The sequence below is a fragment of the Schistocerca piceifrons genome, chromosome 3 (assembly GCF_021461385.2).
Source record: "Schistocerca piceifrons isolate TAMUIC-IGC-003096 chromosome 3, iqSchPice1.1, whole genome shotgun sequence".
Taxonomy (NCBI): domain Eukaryota; kingdom Metazoa; phylum Arthropoda; class Insecta; order Orthoptera; family Acrididae; genus Schistocerca; species Schistocerca piceifrons.
Window position 1 is genome coordinate 850617332 of NC_060140.1, and position 17609 is coordinate 850634940.

The 17609-nt window shown below is 43.9% G+C and overlaps 1 protein-coding gene across 1 annotated transcript in view; it reads left to right on the plus strand.

Annotated features, from left to right (window-relative positions):
- Window positions 1-17609, plus strand: part of LOC124789703 (purine nucleoside phosphorylase-like) — an 82497-nt gene that overhangs the window by 20416 nt on the left and 44472 nt on the right. Inside the window, exon 2 of the mRNA XM_047257155.1 lies at window positions 14206-14300. Coding sequence (XP_047113111.1) covers window positions 14206-14300 — 95 coding nt within the window. The remainder of the gene's footprint in view (window positions 1-14205; window positions 14301-17609) is intronic.

The window sequence follows — 17609 nt, forward strand, 5'->3', positions numbered from 1 at the left end:
GTATGTTTGCAAAAAAATACACTTCCTAAGTATTATTACAATCTGTTTGTCGGTTAACAATACGAGCCCCTGACTACCAACCCATTCTGTGAAGACTGCACATCAATAGCACTTTCCATTTCCGCAATATTTGTGGTGCAAGTTTTACGTGAGTCACAATGTACATGACACAGCGGACAACGTCAGACGATGCCCCTATACACAGGGCGCAACAAAAATGTACGGCACAAATTGCAGGTCATATTCGCCACATGTAGACGAAGAAATTATGTTATATGAACATGAGTTGGAAACGCTATTTTTTTGCGTTACAGATAATTTTCTCCAACTCATTAGCCATGGCAAACACACAAGAACAGAATGTTACAATCATTGGGAATATGGGCTCTTGATGACGTCTGATTGCGTTGTTCACTGCCAGTGTTTTGTTCTACGTGTCCCTGTTGCTATGCGACGACATTGCTTGTTTACAGGATACATCAACTGTTGCAGCGATCAGTACTACCGTTGCAATCCCACGGGTTACTACGTAGAGTTAATCACAGACTTGGCTTGTGGTTCAAATGGCTCTGAGCACTATGGGACTTAACATCTGAGGTCATCAGTCCCCTAGACCTAGAACTACTTAAACCTGACTAACCTAAGGACATCACACACATCCATGCCCGAGGCAGGATTCAAACCTGCGACCGTAGCGGTCGCGCGGTTCCGGACTGAAGCGCTCGGTCACAACGGCCGGCACTTGGTTCGTGCAATTGCAGTGTACAGAAATGCGGAGATGGCAGATGCCCATTTGATATTGTATTAGCTGATGGCAATGGCGCTCTCACTCAACGTTTGTACTGGGAGAGATTTCTAGGATGAAGGAGCTCCGACAGGAAAACGTTCCAAGCCATTGAACGTCGTCTCAGGGAACTTGGGGCATTGAAGTGACCAGGAGAGGCCTAGAAGGACAAGGACACTGAAATGGGAGGCGGCAATTCTTCATGCAGTTGACGGTGACCCTAGTGTCACTACAAGACATGTAGCTGCAACACTGGATGTTTACCAGATGACTGGCGAGTGTTACCCGAGGACCAGCTGTACCATACCATTTACAACGCACTATCAGCAGCTCATTTTCCTGCACGTGCACTCTTCTGCGAGTGGTTTATTCAACAAAGTGTCAACCCTAATTTTAGTGCAACGGTGCTGTTCGCAGATGAGGAATAGTTTCAACGAGATCAGATTGTAAATTTTCACGGAACTGTTGAAGCAAATCATCAACAAGCTTTTCTGTCAGTGTTTGGACCGGCATTCTTGGTGACTGTTTCGTAGGACTGTGCGAGAAAACATGCACTTCATGCACGATGCTGTACCTTCTCATTTTAATGTCCGTCGGGCCTAAATAACAGAGTACATGACATATGGATAGATAGAGATGGACGAATTGCATGGCTTCCACTCTCTCCGGACATAAATCGAATGGACTGGTCGTAGGTTTTGTTCCAAAAATGAACAGCATAGAGACAGAAGTGATGACACTTTCTGCAGGACCTGACCACCATTTTGGACAATACTGAAGCACGTACAGTCCAAGCTGTTACTAATTTGTTTGACTGATGGAGCTGCTAAGTGCTATACCACCTACTGCACTCTCCTAACTGAAGCCCTCGTGAGTTCAACTCGACTTCTAAACTGAAGGAAACACTTCACGGCATTCCCCTTAGAACTGTTACAAATTCGTCGGGCAATAGACCGCGCCGCTCGAACTGTCAACACAACTGGCACAGCTAAGAGTGTCCTACGACTTCCACATCGCTGGCAACGGATTATACACAATTATGGTGAATACTTTGATGGTCAGTAACACTTTGAAACACGTATCTACACTCCTGGAAATGGAAAAAAGAACACATTGACACCGGTGTGTCAGACCCACCATACTTGCTCCGGACACTGCGAGAGGGCTGTACAAGCAATGATCACACGCACAGCACAGCGGACACACCAGGAACCGCGGTGTTGGCCGTCGAATGGCGCTAGCTGCGCAGCATTTGTGCACCGCCGCCGTCAATGTCAGCCAGTTTGCCGTGGCATACGAAGCTCCATCGCAGTCTTTAACACTGGTAGCATGCCGCGACAGCGTGGACGTGAACCGTATGTGCAGTTGACGGACTTTGAGCGAGGGCTATAGTGGGCATGCGGGAGGCCGGGTGGACGTACCGCCGAATTGCTCAACACGTGGAGCGTGAGGTCTCCACAGTACATCGATGTTGTCGCCAGTGGTCGGCGGAAGGTGCACGTGCCCGTCGACCTGGGACCGGAACGCAGCGACGCACGGATGCACGCCAAGACCGTAGGATCCTACGCAGTGCCGTAGGGGACCGCACCGCCACTTCCCAGCAAATTAGGGACACTGTTGCTCCTGGGGTATCGGCGAGGACCATTCGCAACCGTCTCCATGAAGCTGGGCTACGGTCCCGCACACCGTTAGGCCGTCTTCCGCTCACGCCCCAACATCGTGCAGCCCGCCTCCAGTGGTGTCGCGACAGGCGTGAATGGAGGGACGAATGGAGACGTGTCGTCTTCAGCGATGAGAGTCGCTTCTGCCTTGGTGCCAATGATGGTCGTATGCGTGTTTGGCGCCGTGCAGGTGAGCGCCACAATCAGGACTGCATACGACCGAGGCACACAGGGCCAACACCCGGCATCATGGTGTGGGGAGCGATCTCCTACACTGGCCGTACACCACTGGTGATCGTCGAGGGGACACTGAATAGTGCACGGTACATCCAAACCGTCATCGAACCCATCGTTCTACCATTCCTAGACCGGCAAGGGACCTTGCTGTTCCAACAGGACAATGCACGTCCGCATGTATCCCGTGCCACCCAACGTGCTCTAGAAGGTGTAAGTCAACTACCCTGGCCAGCAAGATCTCCGGATCTGTCCCCCATTGAGCATGTTTGGGACTGGATGAAGCGTCGTCTCACGCGGTCTGCACGTCCAGCACGAACGCTGGTCCAACTGAGGCGCCAGGTGGAAATGGCATGGCAAGCCGTTCCACAGGACTACATCCAGCATCTCTACGATCGTCTCCATGAGAGAATAGCAGCCTGCATTGCTGCGAAAGGTGGATATACACTGTACTAGTGCCGACATTGTGCATGCTCTGTTGCCTGTGTCTATGTGCCTGTGGTTCTGTCAGTGTGATCATGTGATGTATCTGACCCCAGGAATGTGTCAATAAAGTATCCCCTTCCTGGGACAATGAATTCACGGTGTTCTTATTTCAATTTCCAGGAGTGTATATCGGCGTTTCTTAGTCACCAAAATATCGATATCAAACTGCGAATATCGAGTGCCGATATTTTTATTTTATGTTACACTGTTTTCGCAATTTTCGGTAAATATCTGAAGTTGTTCTTTTGAAACTGTAGTAGAACATAATTTTACTTTCACTGTGCGACGGAGTCTTAGTACATTTTGAGGTTTCATCATGTCCAGTCTTTCTCTTTGACTGTGTGAAGCAAGGATAGAGATGGGACAGAGAATTGCGCAGCGAGAGAGAGAGAGGCGCGAGGGGGGGGGGGGGGGGGGGAGGGGTGAATGGAATAACGAAATTCCCAATGTGAAGAAATTGCACATCCGTTGCGTGAAAAAAAGAAAAAAAAATAACGCAACTAGTGCGGTATTTCTTCACATCGCCATTCTTCGAAAACAATTGCTGAAACTAACGAACAGAAATCTGAATGACAAGATTGGTCTTTGCTGTGGGCAGAGAGGGATGTGAGGGCAAATGCTGACGTAATCGGCGCTCGGCGCTGCCCGCAGAAACGGTAACGTTTAACTGCACCACGCAATTTTGACTATGACTGTTAGGTCACTGGCGTTTGCAGAAATGAAAGAAAAAATAATAATAAAAAAACAGGGAAGTCGACATGAAGTGTTCCGGACAAACCCGATACGTGACGAAACTGAACGACGGAGCCATCGGACATCTTTTATTGTGCCACTTACATGCAGTTACCATTGTTAGGTAAGATGTTATCGCCCAGTATGAACGCCCATCGTTTTCCTTTCAATTCTTGCTCTAAGCGGGATAAGCAGGCTGCTATCTTGTTGATGTGCAGAATATCTAGTTATAAACCAATACTCAAATTTAGAGCTCTAAAACCCGCAGTATATTTACAATGTGCAGCCGATATATTTTTTTGCCAGCACTTTTATGTCTTTTTACGATATATCGAGTTCCGATTATGTTATTTTCGTAAGTATCGGTTTATTGGATTCCCGATGTTTTTAAAAATATCAGCTGTTCTAGTAACAATGGGATCTGTATGAACATAGCAAGGTCCAGGCAGCTCATCCACACATTCTGAAACGTGAATAAGACAAAAACTACACAGAGTGTGCAACAAAGCCCTCCACAAAAGCTTTCGAGCACTCAGAAACAAATAATGTAGAGCCTGACGAACTTGAGGACTTAATACAATACAGTTATGAGTAATTGCACTAACTACAAAAGTTACTACTACAAATGTACTAGACTTGAAATACAAACTCACTCATTGATCAATGCCGCACTAAAACCTGACTGGGCATACAGTACAATTGGAAGATGAAAATGTCAGGCTTAGGGAAGAAAACAAATACAAGACGGTCTGTTCGTTCGCTAGAGTAGCAGCCACAGTTCCACTCGTTCAGATGGTCGCCACAAAATGAAACAATGAGACCACACAAGCCAAGCAAATATCTGACAGAGCTAATTAATTCGAAGAAAGATAACGTATGAGTCGCGGGAATGAAGACAGCAAACTATGTACTTATAACTGAAATAGAACAGAAGAGGAAGTCAGGAAGCTGAAATATAATTCGGAGATAAGTCAAGAAATGACACGATAGACACGTGGAGTAATAGGAATTAGCGAGGGAAACTTTATGAAGTGTTCGATACCGCCCTAGATAGCTTTTCGTGCGGAACGGCCTACTTGGCTGACTTCACTACTAGTTATCTTGGAAACGGCGGAACGTATCGGATTTTTTTCCTTAGAATTATTTCTCAGCAAAACGTACCTTGCAACATGTGTCCTCGGAGTCTTTCGCAGTGGCACGACTGGATAAAATCTTCTAGGTGATTAGAATGAGCAGCAACAATTTCAACAGAGACTAGGGCTACACACTGAGCAGGGCGTGGGAGAGGGCTTTGGATGTCGAAAGGAAGCAATGGCGGACGCTTAACGCTTGTAGGGAGGCGGGAGCGGCCGTTTCATATGTGGCGTCGGCCCCTTGCGCCACCTGACGTCGCTCGGTGCCGCGGCACGCGTTGTTTCAGCCCTCTCTGATTGGTCCTACCAGCCATAATCGCAGGTATATAACAGGGAGATAGTGCTAGTCCCGATTTGATCTCATCCCCTTCCCCCACCTCCCCCTTTTCCCCCAACATCTCCGCATCCTTTACACTGTCCGTAGGCTTGACCCCCCCGCCCCCCAACCCCTGGTTTCCTCATTCCTCTCCTCCCCCCGCCCACTACCGTGCCTCTATCGCTGCATCCCTCCCTCTCTCCACCTCCACCTCCTTCATCAGGGCAATTTCCAGCACCTCCCCCACCTGGATGTTGAACTTCGCCCTTCCTCCCAAATGTAACCTGACCTTGTTCCCCCTCTCCCCAGAGCCCCCTTTTTCCTCTCCCCTCCTTCTCCCAGAGCGGATTTTCCTCCTCGAGTCCCTGCACTCCCTTCTTCGGCTGTTTTCCTCTCCAGTCCCTTCCCTCCCAAGCCCTCCTTCGGCGCGCCCCCCACCTCATCACTCTTTCTCTCCCCTCCTTCTCGCCTCCTTTTCTCTTCTCCCATGTCTCCCCCCCCCCCCCCCCAGCAGGTCCTCCCAGGTTTTTATTCATTATCAAGTGTGCTGCGTTTGTGTTCTGTTCGGTGCCGTTATACAGTGTCATCTAGTGATGTGGTTTTATGTGCTCGGCCTGTGTATAGTCAACGATTGTTAGTGCGTTTTTATACTGTGGCTGCCTTTTACATTGTTTTTGCCTCGAGTGTTTTTTAAGTGCACTTCAGGTCTCCCGCTGTGTTTCTTTTAATTTTATGTCGACTTTTAACTGTCCCCCAGTGCAAGTCCCCATACTAGTGTGTATTTTAACTCCTCTCATCTCCATTTACAGTGTTTCTCTGGTCCTTTTTTATCCTCCTTTTAATGTAAGAATCCCCCTTTCTGCTGTATTTTATAAAGACTCTTGGCTGAAGAGTGGTGGACTGTGCTGCTTCCAGCCCTCCCCTGCCCGTGTGGGCAGGGGAATGATGGAATTACAATAAAGAAGAAAAAAAAAACCAGTCCTGACCTCCCTCCACTCCACACCCTCCATATCCTTCATCAGGCCAATTTACAACACCTCCCCCTCCCAAATGAACTTCGCCATGACGTCTACCCTTCCTATCAACTGTAGCCCCCCCCCCTCCCCAGGCCCCCCCTTTCCCATCCCATCCTCTACTGCCTGCTGAGTGGTTTTTCCTCCTCCTCCCCCTCCCTGAGTCTCTGCACACCCTCCTCGGCGGTTTCCCTCTCCCGTCCTTCCCTCCTCGGCCCCCTTTGCTGTGCCCCCCACCCCATCCCCCACCAACCTTTCTCTCCCCCTGTCTAGCACCACCCCTTCCCCCTCTATTCCCTTCTCCCTTATCTCCCCACCCCTGGCAGATCCTCCCAGTTTTCTTATCCATCACCGAGTGTGCTGCATCAGTGATGTGTTCGGTGCAGTTCTACAGTGTCGTCAAGTGGTGTGGATTTTAATGGTGTGCTCGACTAGTATATAGTTTTGCTGTCTGTGGGTTTCCTGTGCTATGCCACCCATCACATGGCTGTTTTAATCATTCTGCAACTTTTTTTGTGCTCTGGCCATACTTGGACTTGTGTCTTTTAATTAATACAGTATGTGGTTTTTTGTGTAAAATACTTTTTTTGTTTTTTTTTATCTCCATTTTACAGTCACCCTTGTTTTGTGTACTTTCTTCCATTATGATCCCCCTTTATATCTGTGTCCAGCCATGTTTTCTCCTTTTTACTGTTTTAAATCTCCTGTATACTTGTAAGGTGTCTAGGCTGAAGAGCACTGCCCATGCTGCTGTGAGCCTGCCCCAGATGAAAATACAATAAGGAAAAAAAGACAAGTCCCGGCATGTGGGGACTGCATTCTTCCAGCATCCTTCACACCTACAAATCCTTGATCCACCCCATCCTTCATTATGCCAACGTCACCTGGATTTCCGCCCCACCCAGATCCTATACAGCCCTCCAAATCCTGAACACTGTGCATTCTGCCTCGTCTTCTGTATACACCTCCCGTCCCCTACACAAAACCTCCATGACCCAATCCCCCTCCCACATCTTCTCTTTTTCCTCGAACACATCCACACTCTGTACATCATCTGCAGACTGGATCCCCCCTCCTGGTGTCTCCCCTCGCTCATTGCCACACCTTTACCATTGTGTCCTTCTCTCTCTCCATCTCCACACCCTCCACCTCCTCTCCCAAATGAACTTTCACTATCTACCTCTCTCAGACGATGAGCTTCGCCCTGATGCCTACCCCTCCTACCAACTCTAACATCACCTTCCCCCTCCCTCTCCTCTTGGCTCCCTCTCCTCTCCTTTTCCCTTACCCTGAGCAGCTTTTTTCCTCACTCTTTTGCTCCCCTCTCTTTCCAATGCACCCCTTCTGCTTCTCTGCGCTTCCTACAGACTTGCCTTCCCTCTCCATCACCCACCCCAGCTGTCTCCTGCCCTTTGGTGTGCCCCTTGAAACCCTCGCTTTTCCTTCCACCCTCTCCAGCCCACCTCCACCTCTGTCCTCACTTTTCCCTCCTATCAGACCTCCCCTCCCTCGGCAGGTCCAGGTTTTACTCTTCGTCTTGTGTGCTCCTTCTCATGCAGTAGTTTTTAAGTGTCGTCATTCTGGACTGTTTTAGTATCGTGTGACCCAATGTCTTTTATGTGCTACACAAATAACCCACTGTGTTTTTTAACTTTATGTGGACTTTTTTAACTGTCCCACATGAAATTCTCCATGTGTATATTTTAACCCCCACTGTCTCCCCTTACTATGTTCTCATGTCCTCCTTTATCACCTTTTATATATCTTGTTTTCCCCTTTTTATTAAATGTATCACTTGGCTGAAGAGCAGCAGATTGTGATGCTGCCAGCCCTCCCCTGCCCTATATGGGGCAGGAGAATGAAAGCACAATAAACAAGGAAAAAAAAAAAAAAAAAAACAATCCCGGCAGTCAGTAGTTTTACTCCTGATGACGGTAAAGCTAGCCATCGAAAACTCGAAAATTTTGTTGGAATTGACGTGGCTTGAAAACCGAAAAGATTTTATCCTACCTTGCAACATCCTTACTAGCTTTTCACACTCTTTCTGACCACTGTATCTATGGATTCATGTGATACTGCTAGGCCAGTAACAGTGCGAACTCTGAACTTTCTCCATAATGTTATCAGTCATATTCATAAACGTGTGTTAAACTGCGTTGGGACTGAATTAGAGACAGTATCATTTTTGTAATAAACAATGGAACATTGTGTACCTATCACAGAGTATATGGGCCTTTAATTGCGGTAATGGCCTGCCAATAGTCTGCCACAGCCACTAGTTAATCTGTGAGTACAGAACTGTGTAAGGTATAACTGTAATACTTTGGATGATGCACTTTTAGTATATACGCAGGTGTGTTCACAATTTGTGGAACTTTGTTTACCATGCCCTCTACTGCACAGTACAGTGGAATTACAGGTGTTATATGGAAGCTGACTCAGGAGTGTCTGAACTGTGAATCAACTCAAAAGTGAGTGTGTTGAATGTAGAGTACTGTGCTCGAGTGATGTTCTCGTCCTCTCGAAATTGTGTTGGCCCATGCACCTTATTTGTAATGTGCCATGCGTGACGTCGAGGCACAGGCCACTACCCATGACTGTTTACAAGCAATTAGGGCACTTTCCAACTCCTGTTGCCTAAAGTTAAACCAAGGTGGCGTGATGATGAAATCATTTCAAACAATTACGGGCTAACATTTTCGCATGAGTAGGTTTCAAACTCCCACTAAACCTGCAGGCGTAAGTAGGATGGGGCAACTGGAGCTTTGCACAGGAGTGACTTGTGCCAAGTTATGTCTAACTGGCATATTAGATTGTCAAAATCCAGAGCTGGTTGGAAGGTCCTGCCCCTAATCCTCCAAACGGTCTCAGACAGGAAGAGATTCCGTGACTTTGCTGGCAAAGGTAGAACTCAGCAAGCACGAAGACAAGCAGTAGAAACTCTCACCATGTGTGGGTGGGTATTATCGTGCTGAAGTATAAGCCTAGGATGGATTGCCACGATGGGCAACAAAACGGGATGAAAATAAATGACATCCCACACCATCACTCCTAGTTGTCATGCCATATGGCTGGTGACAGTCAGATTGGTATCCCATCACTGTCTAGGGTATCTCCAGACATGTTGTTGGCCTTCAAACTCATTGACTGGAGTAGAGTTGTCTTCCATTAAGTGTTCCACTTTGAATTGAGCCCCAAAGACCAGCAGTAACCAGTATGGTTGTGGTGTTCATCAGGTGTTACAGTAGACTGACTCTCTCTCTCTCTCTTTCTCTCTCTCTCTCTCTCTCTCTCTCTACTCACACACACACACACACACACACACACACACACACACACACACACATTGATAGAAACACATGTCTGAAAATCCCTCATTTTCCAGTTATTGATGAAAGTTGATATCCAACAGCTTTCCAGTAAAAACCCAATAACTTCACTTATCTATGCACTGTTTGACTCACTGTGTCCTAGATGGCATTCTGTTGCCAGGGAGACTAGGTTTCATTCATAATTTGTCTATCTTCAGTGTGTCCATTGCGTACATGCACTACAGGTAGTGAGTTAACCCAAAGTGCTCCATTCAAACACAGTAGAATATTCATTTTGTGAGCAGGCACACATAATTTTTGTGTACTGCCACATGAATAGTAATGGGTAATAGACATGAGGCTGAACAGCTGTATCAAATGGTGTTTCCAGACTGAAGGCAGCTGTGTATTGTAGCATTGCTGAGACTTGATCCATAGCACTGCACCGAGACTGTTGACTGAGGAAGACCACATGTTGCTCATACACCTCACCAGGAAGAGCACATTCTATGGGCTGCTGAAGAAGAGCCATCTATTTAGTAGCCTCAGAATGTGGTACATCTCAGGTCCAGCATGGCAGCTGCACATGTTGTGAAGATTGTTTCAGTTCCGCTGCAGAAGTTTTCCTGGGAAACCCTTACACATCCTCCATTAAGTCCCAATCTCTCCCCATGTGATTTCCTTATTTTTTGAGCCATGAAGAAAGACATTCATGGCCATGGATTTGCCTCAGATGAAGGGGTGCATGTCTGGGTAAAATCATGGTACCATAGGCGACCACTAATATTTTTCCATGACGGCATTCACCATCTTGTCTCCCAGTGGGATACATGTACTAATAGTTATGATGATTACTTTTGAGATAATTAAGTTTTGTTGCAAGTCAGAATATTCAAATATTCATAGAAGATTCCTTTGAACATGGATATTATGTGAGATAGGTCGGATTATAAACTACCATGTCACACGCTCAAACTGCTTGAGAATACTTTCTATTACATGGCACCAAAAATTTACAATTAATTTAGGAACAAGTATTAAAAATCCTCTGAGCCCAAAATAAAAAATTATATGAAAAGAAATGTTATTATAGTAAAGAAGATCCATGACTGATAAGTAATTATAACCAAATTGTGGCTGTTGTTAACTATTGTAATATAATTCTTGATGGATGATAAATGTGCATAATATTACACAACACAGGTAAGCTGATATTTGTATGGCACCTTAAATCTTAAATGTATCTTACATTTTCTGTGAAGTAATGAATAAATGCAGATCTATGTAGTGTACAGAAATAAATACAAACTAGCATATTATACAGGGTAGTCAGAAACATCCGTCAAGTAACTGGGTGTGACTATTTGAAATGATCTCAAATGGAATGATCAGACGACACAAGTAACGGGCAAGGCAAACTCTAGATTGCAGTTTATTGGTAGAATCCTGAAGCAATGGAATCCTACAACAAGGGAAATTGCTTACAATATGCTAGTTTGTCCAGTCTTAGAGTATTGTTTGTCTGTGTGGGACCCTTACCAGTTGGGTCTGATTCAAGAGATTGAGAAGGTCCAAAGAAGAGTGGCAAAATTTGTGACTGGTGCATTTAGCCATCATGAGAGCGTTACAAATCTCATAGAAAGTTTGAAGTGGGACACACTTGCAGATAGATGACGTGCTAAATGGAAGGGGCTGCTCGCTAAATTCCGAAATCCGATCTTCGCTGAGGATGTAGAGCATATATTATTACCACCAACTTTCAAATTGTTCAATGATCACCATTAAAAAATAAAAAAAATTAGAGCTTGTACTGAGGCATTTAGACAGTCGTTTTTCCCTCGTGCAATCCGCAAGTGGAACAGAGGGGGGAAATATGACTTGGGTGCGATTTGTGCCCTCTGCCACACACTGCTTGGTGGCTAGTGGAGTGTATATGTAGATGTAGATGTAGACATAGCCTGAAAAGCTTTCAAGTTGCTGTAGGGTCGGTTGTGCTGAGAAATAATTGTTAATGAAAAAATTTGGTATGTTGCACCATTTCCAAGTTAATTACCATTGAAATTAGCCAATCAGGACACTGTGTGCACATATGCGAGTGGCCTGACAGAGATGGTGTCACCAAATGTGTTCTTTGTTTTGTTTCCTAAAACCGAACGAGACAGTGATACAGAAATTGGACATGGGCTGGTAGTAAGGGTCCCAACCTGTGCTAAAGACTGAGCACTCTCATGTGCTATCTTCTACATTATGAGAACAACCAACACAAATTGTATCCGGTGGGCCACTCAAATTTGCACGCACAATGGCCTGATTGGCTAACTTCAGGGCTAATTAACTTGTAAATGGTGCAACATACCACATTTTTTCTTAAAAATTATTTATCCGCACAATCTAATCTGCAATACCCTTGCAAACTCTTCAGACTTTAAGCCCAATCTGAACAAACAAAACATTACTGATGAGTCATTAAGGTATATGACATGTCACATGAGACTAAAAAAGTCAAATCAACCAAGTGAGGCCTATTATTTTGGCATATTGTACTGTGACTGTGTAGGTCACATTTTGGTCACAGCTGTAAGCTACATAAATTATTAAAAAGTAAATGTATTGGCAAGTGAGAGTAGATTTTCCAGTAGTCTTAAAAAGGCTACTGTAAGACAATTTAAACGACAATTTGAATTTCCACTTTGACAATAACTGTAATTTATGTTACATGATCAGCTGATTTTGGGTGTGTGCCATTTTCAAGTGCTACTCTTTGTTATTATAATTTTACATCATAATCATATGTGGCTGTATACAAATGTGTGTCTGTCATTTTAATATGAAATGGACTGTACACACAGGCAGGATGCCAGTGTAAAATTACAATTATAAAACGAAAATGCCACACACCTGAAATCAGTTGATTGTGTAGTATAAATAACAGTGCTAGTATAACGTCTGAAGTGGAAATTGGAATTGTCTCTTATTAAATTTTTAGCTGTGGCACCTGATACGAAAACATTGTAAGATCTACTTCCCCCCCAAAATAACTAGATAGTGTGATTCTGAAGGAAATGTTGTGAAAGCTAAAAAGACCTACAGAGAACAATCACTGCCCTATAGGTACAAAGCCCGAAAGTAATGAGTATGAGATACAAAAGATGATATATAACCTGGGCCTGCTGAGTCAGGTGGCACAATGGTAAATATGGCACTTGAGTCCTTGGGAGAAGTTGTGATGAAATTCCTATACAATCATCCAAATATAGGTTTTCTCTGCTTTGCCTAAACTGCTTAAGGCAAATATCAGTATGATTTGTTTGATAAATATCCTGTCCCATTAATGACTATTTCAAGTTTGAGCTCCATTGCCGGCTGGTGTGGCCGAGCGGTTCTAGGCGCTTCAGTCTGGAACCGCGTGACCGCTTCTGTCGCAGGTTCGAATCCTGCCTCAGGCATGGATGTGTGTGATGTTCTTAGGTTAGTTAGGTTTAAGTAGTTCTAAGTTCTAGGGGACTGATGACCTCAGATGTTAAGTCCCATAGTGCTCAGAGCCATTTGAACCATTTGAGCTCCATTATTAATGACTTCATCACTGATGGGACGTTAAACTCTAACCTCCCTTAGACCATACAAAGAATTTAGTTTCACAAACATTGTCACACTGATGTAGAACTTTTTTAAAGGTGATATTTATGATTTTCACTGTCTCTTTAATTTCACTCACCACAACTGCAATTTAAGCTTTATGGTCACTTTCACAGGTAATATTTTGTGCCCACACAGGCTAAGAAATTTAAAAATCTTGTAGCACATATAAACATTTCATTCAGTAACCACAGTCAGTTCCTGTTGTGGAATCCACAACAGTTACAAACCACTTTCACAAATTTCTGAAAACCAGTGTGCTGCTATATATTCATTCATATTACTGCAGCAATTACAGCAGTGATGACTGAAATTAAGTGGATTATGGAAGGCGAATATCTTGTCTTTATTAAGGGAGATGTGCACATATTTCCATACAGAAAATTTAATTGTTCAAAACTATTTGCATTGTAAAACAATTCACGTTTTAAAGGTATGGTTCTTGTATCACAGTATGAAGGTAGTAGATGTATTCACTCTCCATATTTTTCTGCTGTTGAGTGGTTGACAGACACATAAACAAGAATGACATTGCTGAGATTTTGTACACTGTCTTTCCTTGAAACAAAAATACTTAAAATATCATGATTGCTTTGTTTACCATATGCCATCTATTGCATGTGGAGTCTTGAAAAGTGCTAATTACTGTAAATGTATTCAGCAATTGCCTCAAAAAGAAAAAAAAAATTCACTCTTGTTGGTGTGCCTCCAACTGCCCACAAGCCTCAAATATATGGTGAGTGGTCACTTGTACTGGTTGGATAATTTGTATTGCACCCAGGAGTTTCCAATTAATGTCTTTCTTTGTATGATAAGTAGACACTTCTTGCTTACAAGAAACAATAAAAATGTGAGTGACTTGTTGGATAATTTTCTGTTTGTTTCTATGTCTTCTGCAGCTACAGCTATGAGCAGGTTCAGGAGATTGCACAGTTCCTACTGGACAGAACAAAGATACGACCAAAGATAGCCATAATTTGTGGTACAGGCCTTGGTAAGCACATTCTTAAACACATTTCCCAATTTATTCAACTTTTACACATTTTTTGTGGATGGAAGTCAGCAAAATCAGTTACACACATAACAGTGTAGTAATCCATTTATTCAAACTCTGTAAGTTGTGTGTGTGTGTGTGTGTGTGTCTGTATATATTTGAGGGTCTAACAAACATTCACATGGACAAAGGCTATATACTTTTTAATATATGTAAAATATAAATATACACTGAAGAGCCAAAGAAACTGGTACACCTACCTAATATCATGTAGGGCCCCCACGAGCAGACAGAAGTACCACAACACTACATAGCATGGACTTGACTAATGTTTGAAGTACTGCTGGAGGGAATTGATGCCATTAATCCTGCAAGGCTGTCCATCAATCCATAAAAGTATGAGGGGATGGATATCTCTTCTGACCAGCACGTTGCAAGGCATCTCAAATATGTGCAATAATGTTCATGTCTAGGAAGTTTGGTGGCCAGTGGAAATGTTTAAACTGAGAAGAATTTTCCTGGAGCCACTCTGCAGCAATTCTGGATGTATGGGGTGTTGCACTGCCCTGCTGGAATTGCCCAAGTTCATTGGAATGCACAGTGGACATAAATGGATGCAGGTGATCAGACAGTATGCTTACATACATGTCACCTGTCAGAATTGTGTCTAGACATGTCGGGGGTTCTATATCACTCCAAGTGCACATGCCCCACACCATTACAATGCCTCCACCATGCTGAACAGTCCCCTGCTGACATGCAGTGTCAGTGAATTCATGAGGTAATCTGCGTACCGTTACACTTCCATTGACTTGATACAATTTGAAACAGGACTTGTCCAACCAGGCAACATGTTTCCAGTCATAAACAGTCCAATGTTTGTGTTGACAGGCCCAAGTGAGGCATAAAGCTTTGTGTCATGCAGTCATCGAGGGTACATGAGTGGGCCTTTGGATCCGAAATTCCATGTCAATGGTCTTTCATTGAATGGTTCACACACTGACACTTGTTGATGGCCCAGCATTGAAATTTGCAGCAATTTGCGGAAAGGTTGCACTCCTGTCACGTTGAACAATTCTCTTCAGTCACTGTTGGCCCCTTTCTTGCAGGATCTTCTTCCAGCCACAGCGAAGTCCAAGACTTGATGTTTTCCTGGAGTCCTGATATGATCAGTACACTCATCAAATGGTCATACAGGAAAATCCCCACTTCATTGCTACCTCGTAGATGCGGTGTCCTCTCACTCATGTGCCTACTATAACACCACATTCAAACTCATTTAAATCTTGATAACCTGCCATTTTAGCAGCAGTAACTGATCTAACAACTGTGCCAGACACTTGGTGTCCTAAATTGGTGTTGCTGAGCACAGCGCCATATTCAGCCTGTTATATATCTCTGTATTTGAGTATGCATGCCTATACCAGTTTCTTTGTGCTTTAGTATATACGTAATATATAAAGGGGCAACATAGTTACCAAATATCTCAAAAAGTTTTACCAATTTGCTTAAACATTTTACACACTATATATTTTTAAAAGATGTATAATCTCTAACTACATATTTAATACAGAAAGAGAAAACTCTGTTACCAAAGATCTTGAAAATTACTTCAACAATTTACTTCATGTATCTACATGATACATGAAGTAGTACCTGGGAAGCATGATTGAAAGTAAGGGGGGAAACGCAATGGAAATAAATGAAAGGTGCAGAAAAGCAGGGCAGTTCTTCAAATGCATTAGGGGGCTTATTTGGAGCAAGGAGGTGCCACAGAAATCCAAGGGAATTATATACCGAACCTACTTTGTCCCCATATTGGCATACGGAAGTGAGACATGGGTAATGCATAAAAGCGACAAAAGTAGAATACAAGCTAGTGAAATGAAGTTCCAGAGGAGCGGGTTGAGTGTAACAAGACGAGACAGATTGCGAAATGTGTATGTGAGGGAAAGACTAAAGGAGGAACCAGTACTGGACAGGATAGAAAAATCAAGACTGCAGTGGTATGGACACATGAAGAGAATGGATGAGGGAAGAATTCCAAAGAGGATGTTTGATCTGCAACTGGAGGGGAAAAGGCCCAGGGGAAGACCAAGAGATAGATGGGTGAAGGGAGTGAAGGAATGTGTAGCGAGAAGAGGAGAGAACTGGACGAAGGTGGAAGAGGGGGAATGGTGGAAAGACAGAACACGATGGAGAGGCTTGTGTTCCCGACAGACCCAGCCAGTGGCTGGAAACTGTCCAAGATGATGATGATGATGATGATCTACATGATACACCAGTAAACTTTCAGAGGGACATAGGCTACATAATTTTTTAAAAGACAATGTACAGATTTTTTGTTGAAAGCAACTGTGAGAAATAGGATGCTGTGCTGTTCAATGAAAATGTGTTCGTTTTCTTTCTTAGAGTCATTTTCAACTATGTTAGCAGTGGATGTAAAGCATGAGACAAGTTGTTTGTCCCATATACATTCTTTCTTACTATATAAAACTTATAAGAAAATGAATACACAGCAATGTGCTGTTTTCTTTTCTTTCTCACCATCGGTTTCACAGGAAAGAGGAAAGTTGTATTTATGGCTTATGATTACAATACTACTACATAATCTGAATTGTTCAAAACTTAGCTGCCCTACTCATTTGCAGATTAAAACTATGAGAAATACCATCATTGAAGCTACTATTCTCACAGATCAAGCAGCTGGAGAAGTCTCTCTCATAAATCATACACCAACGATCCCAACAATTACCAATTCATTTTAAGTGACTTCAGTTACCAATCTAGGTCTTGTTTGCAATAACAATAATCAATGCTCTAGATCACAAAGAAGGATAAGACGACAGGAGGATACGGAGGGAGGGGGGGGGGATGTACGGGGGGGGGGGGGGGGGGGGGGAGGAGAAGGTGATGGAAAGAGAGAGGGGGAGATTAGTTTATGAAGTATATGCAAGTCCCACGTATATTTAGCAATTGCAAAGCATTGCCAGGTTTGTTAGTTAGGAGTATAGACAACAACTGGTTGTACTATGAAGTCCATCTATAGAGTAGGTTTTGCCTACCAATAAATGCAAACTCTAGGTTCAAACATCAACAATATCACCATACAAATGATGTTGAGTTGCAGACAGGCAAAATGAAAAGACTGTTGGATGTTTATCTTTTGGCCAAAACCTTCTTCAGAAAAGAAAAGAAAACGCACACTCATTCACACAAGCAGGCATGCCTCACACACACATGACCACCTCTTCTGGCTGCTCTGGCCATAATCCAACTGTTGTACTGAATGAAAGGGGCACCACTCTG